General features: G+C 33.9%; 2 protein-coding genes across 2 annotated transcripts in view; both read left to right on the forward strand.

Annotated features, from left to right (window-relative positions):
* Window positions 1-1,258: 1,258 nt before the first annotated feature.
* On the forward strand, window positions 1,259-2,636 carry LOC120637797 (ras-related protein Rab-7a). Its single transcript, XM_039909814.1, has one exon. The coding sequence runs from the start codon at window positions 1,359-1,361 to the stop codon at window positions 1,983-1,985; it is 627 nt and encodes a 208-aa protein (XP_039765748.1). The 5' UTR covers window positions 1,259-1,358; the 3' UTR covers window positions 1,986-2,636.
* A 5,257-nt stretch (window positions 2,637-7,893) lies between these two features.
* The window catches only part of LOC120623222 (b(0,+)-type amino acid transporter 1-like), a 52,508-nt gene continuing 38,920 nt past the window's right edge, over window positions 7,894-21,481 (forward strand). The window contains exon 1 of the mRNA XM_039889120.1: window positions 7,894-7,986. Coding sequence (XP_039745054.1) covers window positions 7,947-7,986 — 40 coding nt within the window. The 5' untranslated portion in view covers window positions 7,894-7,946. The remainder of the gene's footprint in view (window positions 7,987-21,481) is intronic.

Consider the following 21,481-nt stretch of genomic DNA (forward strand, 5'->3'; position numbering starts at 1 on the left):
TTGGGGCATTTTATTCCCAAATTCCTGATTTACTTGTTATGCTGTAATATAATATGAGTAAAATGTCATCCCTAAAAGTTTTGGTATCCTCACGCTGTATCAGCTGTAAGCTTATTTATTATTTATTTTTTTTGTAACTATTACCCATCTACACTATAACATAACAGAATAATTAAAAACTAAACTGAATGAAAAAAAATTACAGTAACTTCTTCTTTGTCGTTACACTCTTGACAGAGTGGTCGTTACACTCTCGAGTTCGCGCTGGCGAGTTATTGTTGGCTCGGTCTACAATCATCATCTTAGTTTGGATAAACGAGCCTGGCATTTTACTCATGCCCTCGCGAACATTTCTGATGCACTACAATAACGGGGTAAGCCCAACAGCATTCTGAAATCATCATTCTACTTAACTTAACTTGACTTAACGCGCTGTCTACAGTATCAGGGTGCAATACAATAATGCTTATCGTATCTTGATGAAGTTGCTAAGGTACTGCAGTGCATCGGACATGTTCGCTAGGGCCAGAGTACCGGATTTCTTTGCGATCATGAGATCGCGAATCGCAACATTTTGGAGTCGTTTGCGAGCCTCCGATAGCGAAATCCTAAGCACGTTGGCAGAGGGTCTGGACTGCTCGATTTTCAAGCACTGGCTTTCGGTGCACCATGAGGCGAATGGAAAATAAACTGTGATTTTGTAAAGGTTCGGTATAAGATAACCCATAAACTATGACGAACTATGTATTATTATGACGGACGTGAGTTTGCAATAATTTTATATTGCAATATTGTTACTTATTATTATTATTTTGTTATTTAATTTATCTTTTTATATTTTAATAACACATAATCGCGCTCTCCGTAGATAGAAACCAAAATCGCGTCTGAAACCAAATTGTCCGTCATGGACATTAAAACTTGTTTTAAATTCGTGTCTAGCAAGCTGTAGAATATTTTGGCTAAAATGATAGGCAAAGACACAGCCCTGTAGTTGTACTTATGTGAAATATCTCCCGTCTTGTTATGTAGGAGTTGGGAATGTAGGAGTGACTCATGCATAAAGAGTAAAACATGGCCAAAATTAGGAAGGTGAATGTCAGAAAATGTAAGGTGTTTGATTTTAGTTTAATTAAATAATTTAGTTTTGTTTAGAAATGTACATCAGAATAAGCACCTTTGTGTAATGTTTGTAACCTCATTGGCGTGAAGGTTTTAAATGTATTTCAATGTGGTAACATTACAAACAGGTGACGCATTTATCAATTCCGTTTTATGTCAAAAAGTACTTATAGACATTAGACAAAGAGTGACTATTATTTTTATTTTACAATAACTATATAAATTTTACGTGCATAATGTCTTCAAGAAAAAAGGTTCTCCTTAAAGTTATTATCCTCGGCGATAGTGGCGTCGGCAAAACATCGTTGATGAATCAGTTTGTCAACAAGAAATTTTCCAATCAGTACAAGGCTACAATAGGCGCAGATTTTCTCACGAAAGAGGTAATTGTCGACGATAGAATCGTAACAATGCAGATTTGGGACACTGCGGGACAGGAGCGGTTCCAATCGTTAGGAGTGGCATTCTACCGTGGGGCGGATTGTTGCGTCTTAGTTTTTGACGTAACTGCCCCCAACACGTTCAAGTCCTTGGAGAGCTGGAGAGATGAATTTCTCATACAGGCTTCCCCACGCGATCCAGAAAATTTTCCATTTGTGATACTAGGTAACAAGGTCGATTTGGATAACCGCGCCGTGTCCGCGAAACGAGCTCAGCAATGGTGTCAAAGTAAAAATGATATTCCATATTTTGAAACGAGTGCCAAAGAAGCCGTGAATGTAGAACTCGCATTCCAGACTATAGCACGTAATGCCCTAGCCCAGGAAACAGAGGCAGAGCTTTACAATGAATTTCCAGATCAGATCAAGTTGAACGCCAATGACAATGGTCGCAATAGGGACGGAGACAACTGTGCTTGCTAAGTTATCTGTTATACTACATCTTTTAACATTGGCAATACATTAGTGTTTCCATATTATTTCATGTTGAATTGAATACAATAGAGTGTAATTTTTTATTTATAAGTAATGATTATTTACTATTTTATCATGGTGTAAAAAAAATGTATAGAAGTGTTATATCTTCCATGTTTATTTTTGTGATTTGTTTTAATGAGCACATCCAATCGTGTTAGGCATGAAAAAATTTTAAAATTGCTTTTTCACATTGTTGGTTGCCAGTTGTCTATCAACAATCCAATTGGTAATGTAATATTATGAAGTACAATTTGATCTGTTGCCTCGGCCCAAAAAAAAAAAAATTGTATAGCAGATCAGGCTATGTATATTGTTAGGAGAGTGTAATGAAATCTCAAAATCAGAAGTCAGAATCAATTAAATGTAAATTATCTCATTCTTATTGTTATACCATTTTAAGGAAACAATTTTAAAGTTATTTGCCTAACATGTTAAAAGCATCAATCAATTATCCAAATTTAAAGTTCTAGACACATTTTTATATACATGAAATCAAAATTGTAAGATGAAACTGGTACCTAAAGCTATTGCTATGGAGGAGCTGCATGAGCATTGGAGTTTAAATCTAGTGATTTTTGAGTTCAGCAGGGGGGGGGGGGGGGGGGGCTGATAGGCAATGGCTGCGGTGGTAAAATCACTCCTATTATAGAGTGGGAGGGTCACCACAATATTATATGGGTTTCAACTGTGACTGGTTCTTCAATTTTGTTATGTATGTAAAAAATGTTAGGAAAATTCCTCTTATTGCAAAGTGAGGGTTTACCTTTCCAGGGTTGGGGTTCACATGTGCATAAATTTACAGATTTATGTTTGAGGAAGAACAAAACCTAAGTATAACCTTAATTTGATTTTGTATTCTCTTTATTTAATAAAAATAAAATAAAAAAACATTTGTGTGATAAATTAGTAATAAAAAGTTGAGTTTTAATAATTATTTAAGTAATTAGAGTTATAAATATAGAAGTTTTAACTTGATTTTGTTACTAAAGTGAAAAGTTAATCTTAATTTGAACCTAGTATCAAAGTTAAGCCAGTGCCTCAATATTTTTAATATCCGTATTGAGAAGCTGCATTTGATATGGAAATGCATTTTAAGTTATTGCTTGTTCTGAATTTTAAATGAAAGTCATTTCTGTTAATTGGAATACCATATCAGGTAAAGACCTGTTGGGTTAGAATTTTTAAATAACAAGTTTCCGTAGTATATTTCCGGAAAAAAGTACACTGTCTTTTTAAATTAAATTTTATATTTTTTACACATTGTGTAGCATTGGACCCATCAGACTACTCAGACATTCCTAGTGTCTATAAGCTGGCAGTTCATTGCAGAGTGTAAACTAGGGTCCAGCCACTATGGAAAACAAGTGATAGTCAAGGACTATTCCGCCCAGTTTAATTGTCTTCCACTGTGGAAGTTCCACCCTTTATCTCTCTATAAGCATTTGGTTAAAATGATGTGAGAACTTATGACTATATAATTAAATAAGTATATACTTAAGATCACTTTTATTACAGTTGCAGTCTCTCCTAAAGTGTCACTCGCATCCCAGATCTTTGTAGTCAATCTAAATATCTTAGGACTAAACTTACATCTTTCTTAATTTAATTGTGCTTATTTATTTATTGTTATCATTGGGAGCTTAAAACTCTGATTACAGGAATAATTTTAGATGGCCAATCTAAAATATGTATTATTGTGTTAATGTCTAATCTTAAAATTGTTGGTTTCAAGTTTAAGAATTCCCAACAGAATATTATTTTCATCAACTATATATATTTACTAAATATTTCTGTATATATTTGAAATACATATATATTTTTAGATAATAAGTAGTTAATGATAAAAATTAACAAGTGTACCTACTTATATACACTCACATTACTCAACATTTGTAACATTGTTTTAAATAAAACTGCAATATAATATTATAGTGACATCATCATTTCCAAGTTCAGATTACCATGTAATAGGATTATACTATAGATACTCGTAAACACTACTATGTATAACTTGCCATTACAACTTGTTCATGCAAAACATAGTTGCATAGACTGACTGTTCTATAGATACAGATGTCTCTAAAATAATATGGTATCAATAAATACATCACATTGTATCATGTAGGTTGCAGTTTGTGTTTCTTACCATAAGATAGTATATTATGACTATAAACCTTAATGCTCAGAAGCAACTAATAAGCAGCTTAGAACAGCTTTAAAGCTTTATGAGTGTTTGTAGATCTGTTATGAAGTGTTTCAAATATGGCCTATTATAAAATTGGAAGATTTCATTAAATAAGCTTAAAAGTAAAATGATATACTTTTAAGGCTCTTTATAAACTATCTATTTATAAATTCAGCATCCTTGTATTGTTTCATCGCACTACCTTTTTTGCGGAATTATCTATTAAAATTATAGTATTCTAAATTTTATTGTCAAAGAGAAAGTATGTAAATTTTAAGACCTAGTTGTACAAGGTAAAGAAAGACAACATACGCTGTAATAATGGTTGCTTCTAATTTTATATTGATAAATAAAAATCACATTTAAATTCTTGTTTAATTTTGAGTCCATACCTTATATTAACAGCCTTACAGGAAGAATTTATATCTCGTTACTTATGGTACTCTATTTTTCTGACTTTTCTTATCATGTTAACAAACTTAGCATTACTACAAACTGTAAAAGTAAAAGTTAAAATAAAAACAAGAAAATAACAAGTGCCTTATGCGGTTTCTTACGAGAATGAACCGCATAAGAACAACAAGTAAGAAAAAATAGAGTTCTAATGTGAGCTTAATTATTTAGGGATTGGAATAAATTCAGGACACCATGGAAAAGCTTTTGCCGGAGTCTTATGATACACCGTGCAATTTTAACTTGTGCATGAATTTGACTATGGCGAAATGGACCATTCGTGGGCCATCCACGAATTGATCGAATGCGGTAACAGATTTAAGGCGCGTTTGGTCAAGACCAATTAGATGAAATGATAAACTAATTACGGTATTTTTGACGAACTTCGTGGCCAAGCGGTGTACGCTGCGGTGTTAAGTTTGAGGTCCCCTGTTCGATTCCCAGCAGGGGTAATTTGGGAATTTATTGATTCTGGTTTTTCTCTGGTCTGGCCTCAGCGATTCAGCGTTCCGGTACGATGTCGCGTAGAGACAGACTAGGAGCATATAATATAACTGGCAAACTGCCTGATAACAGCGCCCTACTATCTTAGACTGCATCATTACTTACAAATAGGTGAGATTGCAGCCAAGGGCTATCTTGTAGGAAAAAAATATTTTAAACAAAAACTGTACCTAATACCCTTGGCCAATATTCTAAAAAAATGTGGTGTTTTATTGTTTGTTATCATTCAGTTTATCTGATAGTATTTGAGTTTAATAACTCCATTGAGATCCACTATCATTGACCGTCCTTTAATTTTAACAAACTCCCTGTTTTTTTGCTGACATATACCCCTTGTAGTCATGGGCGTATTTACAAAGCATGATTATGTTATAACTTTAACCTGGGTTATAGGTTTTGCATTTATAAACATTAGTGGGGGAAATAGGGATACAGTAAATGTAAATAGTAGATACCTTAAGCCGCCTGCACTTCTAGTTTTGAATAAATGGTGTTTCAGTTTCTTTCTTTTTCTGCCTTTTTTTAGTTTCATTAATTTTTTTCCATTAATTTATGGGGCGGCCTATCTTACCGGCCCAGGACGCTGGATCTTAAAATACGCCACTGGTTGCAGTCCACACCTGGGGGTCGAAATAGACGGCTATGATATCGTTGCTCTACATAAAGGCTTGCCCTGACGAATTCTTTTTTAAAGTAGAGATGGTTTAAAATATTAATAAATAAATTAATAGCGCAGCATTGCACCTACGTTTCAAATTTATTCTCTTTCGTTGTGAATAAAGTTCCCACTACAAGATAGGACGTATAACGTAGATTGGACATTGAGGTAAATAATGATGAACTAAAAGTAATAGTGGAAAACAACCCTGGTTTACTAACAAGGCTCTTTAATGTTCTCTTATTCCTATATCAAAGACCAAAGTATTAGAACAGCGCATAGCGCTAACTATGGGTTTCATAAGAAGGCTCAGACTAATGGATGGAGCTATGCTCGGAGTATCTATGCGGTGAAGACAGAAATGTCTTGACCGACAGAAACGGTTGTCAGATACGTCGAAGAACCAGAGTAAGACTGAGCACGTAGCACGAAGTTGGTGGAATGGCATGGTAACTCAACACTGGAAAGCAAAGTTTCGGTAGGTGGACAGACGACATGAAGCGAGTGTCAGCAATACGCTGGCACTAGACCGTGGAGTGAGGGAGTCTTTACAAAAGATCTATCTCAAGCAGTAAACGTCCATCGTTTGAAATAATGGGGATGGTGATGATTACGTCAATCAAGAGTAAAGATCCAAGCCATTGTCATTATCAAGAAACAGTTCGAATTCTAATGGTAAGAATATCGCGCTGCCTAATATAGATATTTTAATATCTACCAACGTTACTAATGGAATTAATTACTTTTATTAGCATCGGTTTCCATTAAATTCCATTACTTCGAATAATGTACCATAGACTCATTCATTAAAACGTGGCTACGTATATTTTGTATCTACTTATACGCAAACTGTACAATCAACGATTAGCAAATATACAGTTAGCTAGCGAACAATTAGATTGCTTTGCTTAGTTAAGGTAGGTATACTCTACTCTTCCCGTATGTAAGCAAGAGCGTTAGCATTGCGGGGATAAACCACCAGCTGACAGTGGTTAGAGAGAGTATGTCTAGAGGTCCAAACCTTCCACAGCTCGAAGGATTACACAATCCGGTAGACAGCTAAGTTTATTTATAGGATTGCGTTACCACGAACCACGATACCTACCGGTAAAAACAAATCCTAACAACAGTAAGCAGAGCATTTTACCTTTACCCTGTGTGTCACAAACTCCCAACCTTAAAACGTATTTTACAATTATTCAACTATTTATAATGTTCATAAATAGAATAATAATTGTTGTTAAATGTTAATATTGGAAAAGTTAATTGGTAAGTTTCTTGATGTCTTCTTCTCCAAGGAGTATTTTGAAGTGTTCGCGGTGATGTAGACCTTTGGCGTTTGAAATGTGCCGTTTAAGTAATATGATGCCACTTAATCTGTTAAGTGCTACGCGTCCATGAAAGGCCAACGTAACCCAACTATTTTTCTTTCAACTTTATTTAACACTAGCTGTTGGCCGCGTTATACGTTCGCATTTCGTACGGTTTTTTACAATCCCGTGGGAACCATATGTTTCCTGGGATAAAAAGCCTATTACTACTACTAGTTATAGGTACCTACTTCACCCTTCTACTCACTCTATGCCAAAAATGAAGATGATTGCTAAGTTAAGACGTGAATTTAGGACAAACAAACAATCAAACGCTCTTTCGCAGTTATAATAGTAAGGAATTATTAGATAGATAGATGGATAGATGAAGTCTGTATTGCACAAATTAAAAAGAAGAGAAAAGATGACAACAAGAAATAAAGCAGAAAGTTTTGTTGCTTTAAACGAACTCTTCTAGACAACTCTTAATGGTAAATAATGCTTAAAAGCCATAGTAGAATACATCTCCGCAAGAATTTTGAAAATCGGAATTGTAGTTCGAGCTAAATAAAAACTGATTCATTAAAAGCGTTGACCCACTGTATGATTGCGAAAGCGCAGTAGAAATATATGTCCTTATATACTAATATAGTACTTACTTCAGGCCTGCGCATGCGTAGCGGGGAGTTGGGGGGAGCGACCGAAGCTCCAGCGTTTCAGCCGTCCAGTTACTCGTTCAGTCTCGCTTGTGACATGAAAGGGCGCGATTCTTCACACGCATCACGGTGCTCCGAGAAATGCATCACAATGAACAGCCGCCTGGGATTGCATGTAATGGTAAGTCTGCATCCATATTTCAACTTCTTCTTGCCAGTTACAGATTGGCTGGTCTTTCTAACAAACATAAAATATTAGCGTACAATATACATGTATTACGATTTTGCTATTAAGTCAGCAATTAAAACCAATTAAATCGTAAATTAAACACTAGAGCTTTTTTCATGCGCCTTTTCAGTTTCACATTTTTTAATATGTCTAGGTACCTATCATATGTCTACATTTTCCAATGAATTATGATCAATAGGCACACGAGACATACAAAATGATATGAATTAGTAGTCTCAAAATATTCTAAGTACTTATATCAAAAAATATATATATGTTTAAATATATTTTTCACGCGTTTTCTACCTATATACCTATATACCTTATGCCTATATAAGTAAAACATTTGGTTCATAGAAAAGGCAATTTTGATATATTTTAATAAGTATTTATATTGATTATTATAACCAATTTCTTCAAAATTTCACAATGCTGTACGGGTGTCCTCATCGACCTTGAGCTAGGTAAGTAGAAGTACACGTCACGTGTAGGGCTACCAAAACGGAACATGAGAATTGCAGACATTCTCTGATTTTTAACAAGTATGTACTATCCGGAAAATTAAGTAAGATCGTTGTATTGTATGTGGCACTGACACAAAACGTATCACGGTTAAAGACGGATCTATAAGTCCCTCATGGATCTAGTAGTGACCTTCAAAATTTTCCTGATAACTTATATTTTAATGAAGGCGCTGTGTATTTTTTTCGTATTTCGTATAAAAATGTTTACAGCTCTACATATATTTCCTTAGTTTTATCCTCAATATTATTACCACCATTGCTATTATTAAAAAGTAAGAATGAAAATGTTGCATATCGATTTTATTTTATGTTCATTTATTCTTTAACATTCTTCTTTCACCTTTTAGTCTTATGTACTTGTAAAATTTTGGTTAAAACTAAAAAACGACTTCCTAAAGAACTCTTCATACTGAGTAGTACCTTTCTTGAAAATAGAAATTCTTGTACTGCCGCGACTACTGATTCGTCTTCTTCAAATCAGAGATGAACCACTTTGCCAGCCTGCTTTATTAACTTTCAAGGAGTTTTTATCGCATTGTCACTTCATACTGAGCACGCTATGTAAAAAAAACATGTTTCATGTCTTTAAAATTCTGGTCATCTGGTGACCCTAGTCAAGGGAGAATAACTAGATCGCTTGATGTTGGATATAGCGATAAACAATCATTTCTCATCCTTTGGTAGAGCTCGGAGGATAACTATAATACTAAAGGATGCGTTGTTAATTAGTCCTAAAAAAATTGCACTATTTATGTAAACGAGTGAAATTTCGTGGTACTGAAGAGAATAAATAATAAAAGGGCAATATATAGTTTTGTGTAAATTTTCTTTGCCTAGCGGTTATATACTAAAAACATACTATTACGCGGACCACGATCGATCATAAGATCGTTCAGGGAAATTGTCTTTCCTTGTTGCAGTTGATACAGTTTCTTTATATAACTGCAACATAAACTTCGCTGGTATCTTAACGACGTGAAGGCTCTCATGTAAGCATTTCTCCCATGCTCCTAGTCTAGAAATACTTTTGTGATACAGAACTATAGTTTAAAACCTTGCAATAATGTCGCCTTAAACTCTACCAATAAGGTGCAGTTCTTTGACAAAATCTTCCACTGCGTATTTTTTCAAGATTGTTTTTTGTGTTGTTTAATTTTTCCCGCTTGATTTTAGCTCTTATTATTTCCCGTTGTGGAGTTGACGCTTAAACAAATTCATTTTCTGTAGATATGAATAAACCAGTCATAAGTTCCACAACTCTCTAGCCTTTTTCATTCCATTCATCATTCTTGCTTTTTTTTTTTTTTTCATAATCGGACTTAATATTTCTGATGCTGGAATTAACAGTACAGAAACGATTCAGAATTTCGGAATTTCGGAACACACCTTTGGACTTGATGCGTTCATTTCTATCTTTGTATGAGAAGTGAAAGTGGGTGTAGATAAAGCTAAGTATTGATATTTGGTGACATGTTTACTGAGCATCTTAAGCAATCGCAATGTAGAAGAAGGAACGACCTAAGAGTACCTTCCTATTGGTTAACTTTGAGCTATTATTACATCATCCAATGATATACCCTAAATGTTTGAAATTGGCTGAGTAGACTTAAAATCAGTAAGTAGTTGCAATAATATTTATAGTAAAATAAGTAAATAAGAATTTTTTAAATATATCTAACCCACTTTGTATAAAAAAGAAGGTTGAAAATTCTAACAGAAAAATATAATTATGTCTTTTGGTTCTCAAATATTAGTAATCATGTTTGAGGATAAAGCCCGTAGTAAATAAATATTTTACTAAGAAATGGAATGTATACCTAAACAGATATTTCTTCGATCATAATGTCATAAATAAACAAAAGTAAATACTTACCTACAAAATATTTAACAGAGCTCATAAGCTTCCTATTCGAAGTTTTAATAAGTAAACTAAAGGCTTTTGTGGGTTAAGTTATTTTTTGTCCCTGGCAAATAATCCCGCGGGAGCATTAAAGCGGTTTGTAAATTGTACCTACGAGTACTATGTATGGTATGTATATTAATTAGGGCAAATGAACAAACCAATGGTTTCATTTAACGAGATGGCATTCTTGTATTAGATAAATCAATTAACTGAGAAGGGATTTTGTTGGTTGCGTTCGATATAATGATTAAAAAGGTTATTGCGAACTTTAGCTAAGTAGGTATAGGACATAGGTTACCGCTTTATACATAAGTATATAGCGGTCTCCATTTTCATGGTCACATTTACTTCCAATGAAATGCTGCTAGTTATTGATTGGTTGAAAGGAAAACATACGTATAACCTCCTTATTACACAACTTAATTTGCAGCGAATAAATAATTCGAGGTAGGTATGCCTCGCAACATCGTAAACTACTTATCGAAGTATTCTGAAACTACTTAGGTACTTTGAAATCATTAGTTGTAAAACACATAAAAAACGTTGTTTTTTATAAAATCGTCTGCGACAAGTCTAGGTTTGACAATCAAATATTTTACATTACTAGCTGTTCTGAGGTGATAAGTACCAGCCTGATGCAAATCAGCTTACTAGTTTTTGCAACAAAGCTGTACTAACATACATACGTTGACGCATATTAAAGTTATATTAGAAGTTAATAAAAATTAAATTAAATTCTTGAAGATATCTAGATACAATTTGTTTATTTTACATGTGTTACACGTGTTTTATTATGTTGAATTGATTATTTCTCTGTAAAAACTTTTAAAACCGTTTTATCGGATTGATGAGGTCGGCAATTTATGTATAGTCTTTATCAGATCGTTGTAAAAACAATAAAAATTATCTTAGTGCCTAAAATAATGATAGGAGAGTTATTAAACGTTTGATTTTATTGTTCCTCTATCATATTTTTTAAGTTAAACGAACGTTAGAGGTTTCCTAAAGCGACATCTTCTGTTAAGTAACGAACTTCCAACGGGCGAAAGATGGTCAATTTGGTGCTCATTTCCGACAAGAGGATGATAGTTGGTTTAACAAAAAAAAGTTAGGTATTGTGTTTTTATGCTAAATAGCGGTTAGAATCACTAACGTGTGTTAATACTCGTTAAAGTCCACCAACCCGCATTGTAACAGCGTGGTGGGTCTATGCTCTAAAACCATCTCTCCTATGAGAGACGAGGACCTGCAGTTGGCCTTAAATAGGCTGCGAATGTTAATGTTCATGTACCTATGTAATAAACATAGAATGTTTATTACATAGGTACATGAACATTAACATTCGCAGTGTGTTATTGATATCCAGATTTTTTCTAAATGGATATCTGCAAGTTATTTACCGATCTCAATTAATTTTATTTATTTCAACAAATTTGGTTTTTGGTCTGTTTTAAAACATACTTTACAATAGCAAGTAATGAAAAGGTTGCTTAGGTACATTCCAAAATAATAAAAAATGTAATATATAAATAATTTTTATATATTAGTATGGATGACTCTATTAAAACAATAAGTTCGGACTGCAGATTCCACTGATCATTTTATATCAAATATTACGTGTGCATTGAAAGCTATTTTATAGAAAGGTGGGCATAAGCGACTTAATAAAAATAAAGTAAGCCATAAAAATAAAGTACCTACTATGCAGGTTGATTGTTGAGCCAACAGAAAATGACCGATGAAATATCTAACTATGTCACGTAGTTAGATTTATATTACATAGGTAGTCGTACAACATAACTATGATCGACATCAGTAGGTAATACAGCCTTATTGATTCAATTGTATGGCCGTCTACAATATGTTCGGTTTGTCCCTTTTTTCGTTTTGATGAATTGGTATTTCGATCGACAATTAAAATTCCAAAATACATGTTCTCATATCCACCTCCAACCTTAGATGTCGCCTAACTCAGATAATAGATAAGAGAACGATTTAAAAAATATTTTGGTTTTGGATTTGAAAACCAAATACTCGAAGAAGATTATGGTCAATTAAACATAATGTTACAAACCTTAGAAGCTTACCAAACGAAGTGATAGAGGAGGCCGGCGATGAGACGCGGTGGCCCGGGGTGTTATTGTGTAGAATAGCAAAAAAAAGTTTGTATGGGAAACTTATCAGAAGTTGTTAGTAGACCAAGTCGCGGAGAACTGCTTGTTAAAAAATAGACGAATAACAATAGGTAGTTTTATACGAGATTTTCGTTATCAAACAAATACCAATTCATCACTTTTTTATAGATAAATGCCTACCTTAATATATACACAATCAGCATTTTGTGCATGCAATAAGGAGAATGTAGGTAAGTATATCGTTTAGGATGTCATTGACTCAATCAGACTTTCAACAATGATGAATCTGTTCCGCTTGTGACATTGCGAGATTTCGGGCGATGTTGCATCACCCTGCGCTCCCCATTTGAACCGCGTTGTTGCCGATTTCTTTCTGGGAATACCAGCATTTTTTAACTTTGAAAGCTTAGGTCAGACTAACGTTTTCGGAAGTAGTAGAGCTCTGCAGGTTAGCAACTAACTACAATACGTGCCAGTTTCTTTTTTTTCTGGGGAATAAAGCTAATATACACGTTACGTACATGCATATGCGATTGAGGTGCAATAATCAAGTTAAATCCATATGTGATTATGCGTCTTTAATAAAGAGAATATTTGCTCTATTTGCCGTGAAGACCTTGGGGCCATGGAGTCCAAGTGTAAAAAAAAAACAATGCGCAAAGGAATGAGCCTGGCTGTTCAGCGCGGAAATTCAGCCATTATTCTATATTTATTATTCTTGGCACCATTTTACGCAGGCATGATGTAAATCAGTTTCGTTCATTGAGGGTATGCACAGGGTTTGCAGGTACGAGTTATAAAAAACTAAAGGATAGAGATTGTAAGAGTTATAAAAAGCCTACCCTTAAGTATTTATAACTCGTACTGGAGCTTTTCTTAATTTTTTATCATCTGCATACCCTGTGTATACCACCTGTGCACGCGACTGATGTAAACAATTATTTGTTTAGTTATAACTTTTATTGTAACATTATCAATAAATTAACAAATACAAAAAAAAATATAGTACGAAACTTTAATATTTAGACCAAAGGTAGTAAGTAGTAGCAGGACATGTTGTTGTAGGATGTAGAGTTTATACTGGCTTGCAATAACATTACTTTAATTGCAGACTGAAATATTTAAATGATTACTGAAATGAAATGTACAATATGTTACTCTGGATAAAAAAGTTTTCCAATCGCAAAACGATTATCAAATTGGTTCACTAGACGCACCATTTATTAATAAATCAGCTCTATTAAGAATTAAGCAACAAACACGGCTTCATACGCGGTTTTTTGGTTTTTCATGAATCGTGCGGAAACCGTACATTTTCCCAAAATAAAAACCAGCCTATGTGTTAATCCACGGTATAATTTATCTCCATCCCAAAATTCTGTAAAATTGGATCAATTGTTATTTGCGTGAAAGAGTAACAAACATCGATGCATCCATCCTTAGAAACTTTCTCATTTATAACTAGCTGTCCCAGCGAACTTTGTACCGCGGATATTTTTTTTTCTATGAATGTTATATTTTAATACTTAATATCCTATTCCGGTCTAAGAGAAATCAAAAAAAATCAAATATCAAACAAATTGGTCCAGCCGTTCTTGAGTTATAAGTGGTGTAACTAACACAACTTTATTTTATATATATAGATATTAGAAAAAAGTTCAAATGTTCATATTACGTCAGTGTGTATAGTCTAGAAGTATAGATATAGATAAACAATTGTCCTTATAGTAACTCATGTTTGTCATTCATCGGCTGTACTTATTTATATCGATACGCTTAGCTTATAGTAGGGGAGCCCAAGCGGAGATTTCGGGATTTACTAAAGCGCGGCAGATTAATATACAGGGGGATACCTTGTACCCGGTTAAGTATCTCCACAAAACATGAGGCCCATATATAAGGCCGCCCGTGAAGAATACAGGATCAGATTAGTAAAAAAAAATTTACCATCAGAAATTCGCGAGCGCGTCAGATTAAGGTAGGGTGAGTTAATTACATCCTAAAAAGTGTATATTCCACTAATCTGACAATTTGAGAGTGACGTAAAAAAAGGGGAGGGCAACAAAGTTGTAAAAAAAAACGTCATCTCGACATTCTCGAGCGTAGCTAAATTTTTTTTTATTTTGAAGGAAATAATTCAAGAATAATGAAAAATATATAATCTGACGATTTCCGCAAGCCGAAATAACAAAAATTCGTCGATAAAGTTAAATGCGTGCAGCTGCGTGATGCCTACATTTCCTTCTCCGCGTTTCTATTCCTCTCTCACTCTTTCTCTATCTATTACTCTCTCACTCCGTCCTCACTCTGGTTTCTGTTGCCATGACGCCATCACAACTGATCATAAAGACTCGTTCGTGGCATACTGTTTACAACGTGTTTCCAACGTTTTGGCTTTTTTTGCTATTTTAATATTATTTGTGTGAGTTAAAGTTTATAAATATTTAATATGAGTGATATTAATTTGAAATGTGTATTTTGTGGTGAAAGTACCTTACAAAAAACAATTAAATTTACGGTAGAAACATTAAAAAAATGTGTAAATGTTTTGGAATATCGTCGGAGCATAGTAATTTACTAAAAAAGCATACACTTATTTATTTGCATGCTATTTCCTGAGCTTTTTAATTAATTAATGATTTAAAAAAATAAGAAAAAATTTTTTTTTGAAAGTGGTTTTTTTGGAATAACTTTTAACCGGCTTTATCGATTAACTTCAAAAACTAATCCGCCTTTGAGCTTGAAAAACCACGTCGATCGCCACCAAGCTGGTCAAAATCGATTGATTCGTTCGAGAGATATCGTGAGCGAAAGAAACCCGAAAAAGTTTTTTGCGTTTTTTCGGGATTACTCCGAAATTTGTGGTTCGAACAATTAAAATTGCAAAATTACTTACGAGGATGATAAAACTGCGTCGAATGGTGCCATTCAAAAGTTATTGCGGTTTGGAAATTCCAAAAATAGTGTTCTCTGCTTTTATCAGACTTTCGAGCTGGGAGAGCTCAAATGCATAGAAATATTATTTCTTTGAACTCAGCTAACTCAAAATATCACATAAATTATAATTTTGAGCTCAAAAATGTCATAAGTACAATTTCAAGCGCCCAGGAATGGAATTAACGGGAAGTTGCAGGGATGGCCTTTAAAGTGAACCGTTTTTCTAATTTTTTTTTGTCAGATCAGGCGAATCCCACTAGATAATCGTCAGATTATGAGACAGTACGTTTAGAACATAAAGATGAACCATATATATCTTATCTCTTTTTTTTGCACATTATGAAAATGGCCGCGAGTTTGCGTCCCATCGAAATCGTCAGATTAGTGAATGAGAGCTTTTTTTTGGTGTACTTAACACTCCCTTAGAAAATCTGACGTGCTCGATTAAATTTTTTTTTTTTCATTTTCAACCCTTAAATACAACCACCCGCATCATGCAAACGATCAGATTAACATACGTACATTATTAAAAATACGTAGGGCATTGATGCTATCAATATCTGATGCGCTCGAGGATGTCTATGCAACAGTTTTTTTTTATATATTTAAAAATCGATAGCCGCTTCCCCCACCGATGTAAAGGTATATATCATATAACATTTTTTTCTTCTTATCATCTAAGCTTTGCATCCCAATAGGTCTCTACGACGCTCGAGTAAATCCCCATTTAGCCTCGTTGGCTCCCCTACTATTAAGAATAGTTCTGTGAACTACCAACTATCACGTTTGAAACAAATCACATTTGGAAGCAAAAGATCCAACCCACATTTTGTTGCCTTAAAAAAGTTGGGCATAACGTTGCAGTGATTTTATTTTATTCAGTCCTAGCATAGAATTTCTCATTAATGTGTCAACACGATTTGTTATAAGTATCGATAAGTCTGAAGTGAAGGGGTTTTATGCAGCCTGCTGACAACCTATCAACCTATCCAGTGAAAATTTATTATTTAACCGGTTCGGTTTGATTGATGGTGTTAAATCGTCAAACACTTTAACCTCATCTCCCAAAGGAACGGTGCTGAATTTCGGGATTAAAAGTATCCTATATCCTACTTCGACTCAAATTATGCAAAGTTTCATTTGAATTCATTCGGTAGTTTCAGCATAACGCGCGGCCAAGATACAGACAGACAGAAGAAAATGGCATAGAGTACACTCAAAAAAAATTCAAAATATCTTCCATGTACAGAATTTATAACTAACAGTTTTATTATGAGTGTATACCGAGTTTTAATGTAGCCCTAAACTTCAAGTAGTTCTATATTATAGTTACGTTGAATCCTTTTCGCTTAACTATGTAAAATTATTTTTTTCTTTTCCTGGTATATCTAAAAGAAATCGGACAAATCTATTGAAATCCCAAGATTAGTGGATAAAAGACGTACCTATTTATTACACGGACGGACGTACCTATTGATTCAAGTAGCTTCAAAATAAAAAGTCACATACTTTTTATTTTTAAGCTATTTGAATTAGAGCCATGTAAAACATCAAACGTGACCAAGTGTAATGAGTGAGTGATGTGCTGCGAATAAAATAGGCGCCAAATAGCCAGCGTCTATTTTAATTAAGATAATTTAGTAGCATTGTCTGCGACTCAGACATACTTCTTAGCGCCAATTGAAAGACTTCTTAATGCAGTATTTTTTCTCTCAATAAATACTTAAAATAGGCAACGATAATCTGTTTATACAGCCTATCTAACAACACCTTACAGCTTGAGTTATACAAGAAAAAAACATGCTGGGCAGTCTTTGGGGATTGCTGATAGGAGTTAACACTAAATCGATGTACATACGTATACATCAAACACGTATACATATAGCTCGTGGGAAGCGTGCGGTGACTATACGCTTTTCTTTCACCCAAAAAGTACACATACGGTAGTTGTTTACATTGAAACTAATAACTTTTTTCTACAAATTTTGTTAACTCAATAGTTTGTGACTACTCTACTTGTTACTACTCTGTAACGTAACATTCCAACTCCGAACTCCCGAACTCCTCATGTCCATCTCTACTCAATGACTCCACCGACTTCAGCCTCTACGCCTACCTAGTTTGCTGCTCATTATTTTTTTAGGGCTCTATTCCACGGGTTGCACAGGTACAAAAAAGGTAGTAACGGAAATTGCGCTGTGTAATTGTACAATTGTGCATTTACGATTAGATTAGATAGCTATATCTGTATCGGAAATATCAAAGCTGTAAAATGATTACCCACCTTAATGACTAGGAAGTTTCCTTACTTACTACGTGCATTCAATAAAGATTATAGAATTGATCCATGGATTATAAAGGCTATTATTGTTTTGGTCGCTCAAAAAAAAATAAAGCCGCGATTTTCAGAATATTTTGATATTTGAAAACAGCAAACTTGTCTGCATTAGTTAAGCCCTATAGATCTTGAATAATAAGATATTTATAAGGGGCTTTGGTCCAGATATCAGTATCAGAAAAAGGGTCCCCTTCTGTTTCCATCTAAATGAAATAAAATAAACTAAATTTTGTTAAAACCCATAGCAATATTCACAGACCTTGTCTATTTAGTTTAGATAAGTAATTTGGTTTTAACAGAATTGTCACTGTCATTTTTATTATTTTCTAAATTAATTTTGTAAATTAATTTCCTAAAACCATGTTATGGGGTTAATTTAAAAATCATGTTATGAAAAATTGATAAAGGTGCAAATTTTGTTGAACACTAATCTCTTAATAAAGTTAAAAAGTATTAACATTGTTTTCCTCGTAGAATATAGCCTTTTTAGACTATTAATATAACTAAATAAATATATTACGATAATACACATATATGGCAAAGTATGCGTAGCTTGTTTTATGGTTTCTAAGACAACTGATGAATATTAATAAATAAAATACATGAATACTTATAATATACAGATAAACATGCAGACACTGAAAAAACATTCATGCTCATCACATGTAAAAATTTTACAGTTGTGGAAATCGAACCCACGGCCACGGAAAATGTTTGTGTGATGAATTTGAATTTTTATCAGTGTGTGGGTGTTTATATATACAATATTTATGTATATTATTCATAAATATATTCATCAGTCATCTCAGTACCCATAACACAAGTTACGCTTACTTTTTTAACAGGTCGGTCAGTCCATTACTATCTTAGACAGCATCTTCACTTACCAACAGTTGAGATTTCAGTCAAGTGCTGACTTGTAGTCGAATAAAAAAAAAATCTTTCGAAGACGGTATTAATTTAGACGGTAAATTTTCGACGCACCAGGAAATCTGTATTGTAGGTTAGATGCCTGGGAGTATATACATTCAAATCCATTTTCTATATTCAATCTATCTGTAATATGTTAATAAGTTGCTTGACAAAATGCTACTTGTTAAAATTGTATGGATATCTTTTGACAATAACAACGTTGCTTAGAAATCAATCTTTAGATTACGGATGGATTGAATATAGCTACAGCAATCGATCAAAGTATGGACAGAGAAACGTCAGCCGCCTACGCTTTGCATTTCACAAAAATATTTGAACACGTTTAGACGCATGCGTGAAACATATTGATTGGTACGTAGCGAATCTCACTCCTTTGGCTGACTTTGAAAATATTCACAGAACTATGTATTACATTTACCACTTATAATATAATTGGATGGTAGGGTATCCGAATAATAAACTGGTTTGAAATAATGCACTTGGAACGTTTATAGCCGCTTTTATTAAAAAGCACATATACAATTTCACTGCATCTCTTCGGCAATCGCAGCTGTGTGAGTGCTTTGCCAACTAAGCCACGTTTCATATTATTATAACATCAATGATGCTGAAATGATTACATGTATTTTTATTACCAATGCAAAAAGATGAGTGTTATAAGTTTGACGTATTTGTGCTTGTGTGTTTTACGTTTCTTTATCTATATTCCGCGTGGGTTTTGTATGTGCGAGCGTGTGTATGTGGTAACGTATTTTCCGGACGAAACGATTTTGATTTTGTTTTGTTTTTGAAAGGGAATTAGTCGGGAGAGTTCTTAGCTATGTTGTTTAATGAAAATCAGTCCAAGATGGCCGCCACAAAAAAGCTGATAACATATTTTTCGCAACTGACTCAATATAGGTATCAATTGAAAGTGCTTGACTAGTAGAACTAATCTAGTGTCTATACAATAAGACATTTTTGAAATCCGAGCTGGCCACCACCAATTAATGGCAAATTACAATTTTTTTTCACATTTCCCTCAATATGGGTATCAAATGAAAGGGCTTGACTAGTAGAATAATAGACACTATATTTGGGTACGGTACACTATATAGGTCGGGGTTTTTTTATTTATATATTTTTTTATACCGACTGTTAGGAATATCAATATTTAGTGTCTTTATTGCATTGTTATAGCGGTGTAATCAACATCACCCACAGCCTATTAATGTCTTACTGGCTCTTACAGGAGAGAGTGATATTTAGTTAAGGCCTATATTGCTCCAATACGGGAAGATGGACTTTAGGTTTAAAGACATTTATTCTCAAAAGAAACAGTTTGTTTCACTTAATAAGAAATTAAAAATTAACATAAAGAAGTGGTAAAATACTTATTATCTACTTTAGTGTGAAACAAAAACATAACAAACACAAAAATACAAAAAGACTTTTACATTAAAATTATAGTGATATGAAACCCATTTTGAGGCTGGGGCTGGACAACGCCAATTTTCTAACTCTAGGCTGGTACTAAGTATTCCTTGAGAAAAAAAAATCTAATAAATTAAAGTGTCTAAATTATTTATATAATATAATAAGCCACTGCCTCAGTGGCCGTTATTTACTTAAAAGAGCGGTGATAGCCTAGTGGTTAACACATCGGTCTCTTTTGCTTGGGGACCGAGTTCGTTCCTCGGAATACACCTCTAAGTTTTTTTTTGTTAGGTATGTGCGTTTTTAACTTAATTAATTAAATATTACAAGTTTTAACGGCGAAGGAAAACATAATGAGGAAACCTGCGTTCTTGCGAGTTTTTCATAATGTTTTCAAAGGCGTGGTGAGTCTACCTATCCGCACTTGACCAGCGTGGCGGACCACAGCCATAGCCCCTAATATTTCTCATTATGAGAGCATACCCGTGACAATCAATATCAAATGGATAAAGAAACTCGACCTTCTTCAATTTCAAGATTTGAACAGAAAGTTTCAGATATAAAGAAAGTTTAAGATTGAAACAGAAAGTTCAAGATGTAAACAGAAAGCAATATCAATGACTATAATCCCTCCTCTTAATCAATATAAACCAGCCTAAGAAACTGCCAATAAGGACAGCTAAGCCTTATTGCAAATTATCATAACAAGGAACAATAGACTTTGATTTCGAGTGTTACTGATTTTAAATACACGTAGCAATCGCTATAGATAAATAGGTTATCTTTGAGTATATTGATATGTACCCACGAGTAGAAATAACAAATCCATTGTTACGAACTGACGTATTGAAGCAAATTAGAACACCCATACTGATTCTTTCATTTGGAATTCTATTATCGCTGTCATGTGAACAATTCTAAATTTAAACTAAATTGCAAGGATAAGAAGTTCAAAACAGTTAAAAAGTGCTGTAGTAGTGAACTGTTAAATAGCGGTTCTTTTTTACCTTCTGTCAATTCAGTTAAGGTAAAAAATCCGAATACTATAAAGTAGAGTAATAAAATAAAGAAAAAAAGGAAAAAAAAACGTTTTTAACAAAAGCATCCGATTAGAACATACCAGAGAAAATAAAGAAATATTAAATACCCAAATTGCCTCTGCCGGACATCGAACTCGGAAATTCCCACTTATAAGGCCACAGCGATCACCATTGCGTCAGCATCTTCATCTTTTCGAAACTTTTAGAACCGACAAATAAAT

Source organism: Pararge aegeria, chromosome 4 (genome assembly GCF_905163445.1).
Source record: "Pararge aegeria chromosome 4, ilParAegt1.1, whole genome shotgun sequence".
Classification (NCBI taxonomy): Eukaryota; Metazoa; Arthropoda; class Insecta; order Lepidoptera; family Nymphalidae; genus Pararge; species Pararge aegeria.

What these genes read in the sequence shown, in the direction of transcription:
- LOC120637797 (XM_039909814.1), top strand. Translation starts at nt 1,359, where the DNA reads ATGTCTTCAAGAAAAAAGGTTCTCCTTAAAGTTATTATCCTCGGCGAT.